Genomic DNA, 3,035 nt, shown 5'->3' with positions numbered 1-3,035 from the left:
CGTAACTATTTCGCTACGGCGGCTTATCATACATTTGTTAGCTGTCATATTTTAAACCTTCGAGTTTTGAAGACTATTAGTGTATTAAAAAGGTTCGTGATGATTGTATTATACAAAATAGTAATAATCTGCCATCACGTAAAACTATCGTCCGTAAACCGACTTTACAGACAACCAGTTTTTTATCAGTTAACCTACTACATACGTATAAATAAATCACTAGTATGCGACGTGCTTTCACATGCTTTATTCGGATAATGTCATGAACATGACAGGTATATGAGTCATTAGATGCTTATCAAATAAATGTACTTCGATAATGATATATTTATTGAAGTATTGGATTATTTATAGTAAGGGTACGAATAATTATGCTTTTATTTAATATTAGAACTGAACTAAAAATACATAAATATGCTAGTCGAAGAGCACAGCAAAAGCAGCAACAACTTATTGTCTATCAGGATTTTCTGGAGCTGACGGGTTATCTGAAAACAAATTAAATCACATTAATAAATAATAACTTTGAAATATCCTTTTTAAGTAAATATTTTTAGTATGGGGAATTGAGTTAGAACACTTTTCTGTGTAAAAAATATAGCGTAAAGAATTTAATAATTAATTTCGCATTTGCATTGCTACAGCAAATATTTTATAACCAGCAATGTCTAGTAACAGCAGATATTTTCTTATATTCTTCTTATATTAGAATCGCCGATAAATTTTGTAATTAATAAATAATATACACAAAAACTCGATAGACGATTCTACGTTGTTTAGACTTCGTTATTAGTCACAGACGCTACATTAATAAATAAAGCTTATAGATTATCAGTATAAAGATAACATCACAAATAAAACGCACTTCCATAGCCCCTCAATTTTGCCATCTCACGAGGTATATAATCAGAAAATCTGTTTATATCGAAAGTGGCACTGTTACTTTCAGCATTGGATTTATTAATTTGATTTAAAGAATTCACGAAAGCTTTATAATGCTCCTTCTTATCAGCGTCACTCTTGTAGTGCTTGTTGTACTCTTTCACAAATTGCTCAAATAATGCCGGCGCGTCTTTGATGTCGTAGTGTGGCTTATCATCACCGCTGGCCACAGCGACCGCGACGAGCAGGACTATGCAACTGAATATTTTCATTATTAACGTTGATTTCCTTCTACACACGCTAGTGACTACAATAAAATCTAGAATGACGCTTCTGAAGATGCACCGGGCATATATATAGGTGAGCTGTATAAGCTTAGCCAGAGCCCTTTCATCTGATATCTCACTTGAACTAGCGGCTTTAATAGTAAATTTTCCCTGTCTATTTATGCTATTATTTTTTAAAATTTACCCACAAATGCATAGTTTTCAAATTTTTATTTTCCTGATCTAGTACTACCTGTAAGTACTAACTGCCAAATTTAATTATTAAATACGCGTTTTTACGTTATAAACGGCCATGTATAAATAAATTTCTTTTAGAAAATCAAGAAATTTCTTTTAGAAAATCAAGAAAAACAAGCAAAACCTAACACTCATTACATTGTCGAAGAAAGATTCCACGTGATGTTTTTTCAATGTGCGCCGGTCTTTTACACAAAGGGCGGGCTTGGTTTACAATGCGCCATGTTTCACGCATTGTATCCGAGAATTGTGTTTTCTCTAAAATACATATTCGATTGCAATACATATTTGCATATTAATATAGTAGTTGTATGACCGTATCTTTTATAACAAGTAGAATAATTATACTTTAACATAAATGGATATCATTACAAAGAAATTGTTATATCATGAATGTGAAATGCACTAGTCCGTACATAATATGTGTATAATACGGTATAAAGAAATATTTTTGACGATCTTGATTTTATTTGACTAAAAAAAATGACATAATATAATAATTAATGGCCTAAAAAAGGTCAATAGTACGTGATGCTACTTGGGAAAGGTGTAAAGTCTTCAAACGTGATTTAATTTTCAATACCTTCGTGGGTTGAACACTTTACGCATGACGTAAGCGTAGTGTTCATTCACTGTTACTCGCCGGTACGTGCTTTTATTCGCATCACTGAGAGAGGATCATACGCATGTAACTAGACTAGCTAACTTGTTTTAGTTATTTTATTTGGCAATATATAAATGAAACAATATATGAGAATAAATAACGATACGACCAATTCTAATCACGCTTTGTCGTTTAAAATGTTAGCTTCGAATAAAATATCACTTTATTTTGGGATTTACAATTCTTAATGTATAGGTTTTGTTTGTTTTTTTTATACAAAAGACAGACTGTAAATATTTAAGTTAAATCAATTTAAATTGAGACCCTTATTAGAGTCCTCTCTTGCCTGCAGGTCGTTTCGGTACCATTACTCTCCCAGCGTGCAACTGAAGGCATTGAACCATTACACCTCAAAGCGAGCATTTCTCTTGACTTTACCAAGACCGTTTATCATTAGTCCCTCATCTACATCGTGATTGTACTTTAAGAGTTGATTTAATTATCAAATATTATTCTTTTTTTAATAAAATTTTGAGGTTTGAAACTTCGTTCGTTTTAACTCATTCGTTACTAAATAATTTGTCATGATATAAAATTCAGGGTAGTTGGTTAGATATCAAACATTATCTAACCTAATAACTTTTTATTTACATATTTTTGAAATTATCAAATTTACTTGTTTTAATTTAACAAGCTGAGTTAGCTCTCTTGATTTACATATACTGGTTATTGCAGGGAAGCACACTATATACATACATAGGTATGCCGTATAATCGTCATATCAGCGGTTAATTAGATCCCTAATTTACTTCTATAGTTTATTTTATATTCACTGAGTCTAATGCGTTTTAGATTTAAAATGCTCAACATTAGTCACAAGATAAAAAATATTAGAAGTAATTATATACGACTCACACATACTGTATGTAGCAATTGAAAAATTTATAAGGTTTACTATTATGTTATTTAATAATAAATAGATTAATATTGATTCAATGATTTATTAAGAATTTACAAATGTATGT

At 30.7% G+C, this 3,035-nt stretch overlaps 1 protein-coding gene across 1 annotated transcript; it reads right to left on the bottom strand.

Annotated features, from left to right (window-relative positions):
- Positions 1-354: 354 nt before the first annotated feature.
- Positions 355-1,212, bottom strand: LOC146531759 (uncharacterized). The gene is made up of 2 exons (XM_085198700.1): positions 866-1,212; positions 355-488 (listed from the first exon to the last, which is right to left on the bottom strand). The coding sequence occupies exons 1-2, from the start codon at positions 1,152-1,154 to the stop codon at positions 451-453; spliced, it is 327 nt and encodes a 108-aa protein (XP_085054826.1). The 5' UTR covers positions 1,155-1,212; the 3' UTR covers positions 355-450.
- Positions 1,213-3,035: the final 1,823 nt, after the last annotated feature.

Source organism: Heliconius melpomene, chromosome 15, assembly GCF_056956725.1.
Source record: "Heliconius melpomene rosina isolate 202511_hmr_F chromosome 15, ASM5695672v1, whole genome shotgun sequence".
Lineage (NCBI taxonomy): Eukaryota > Metazoa > Arthropoda > Insecta > Lepidoptera > Nymphalidae > Heliconius > Heliconius melpomene.
This window is presented reverse-complemented; position numbering and strand designations above follow the sequence as displayed.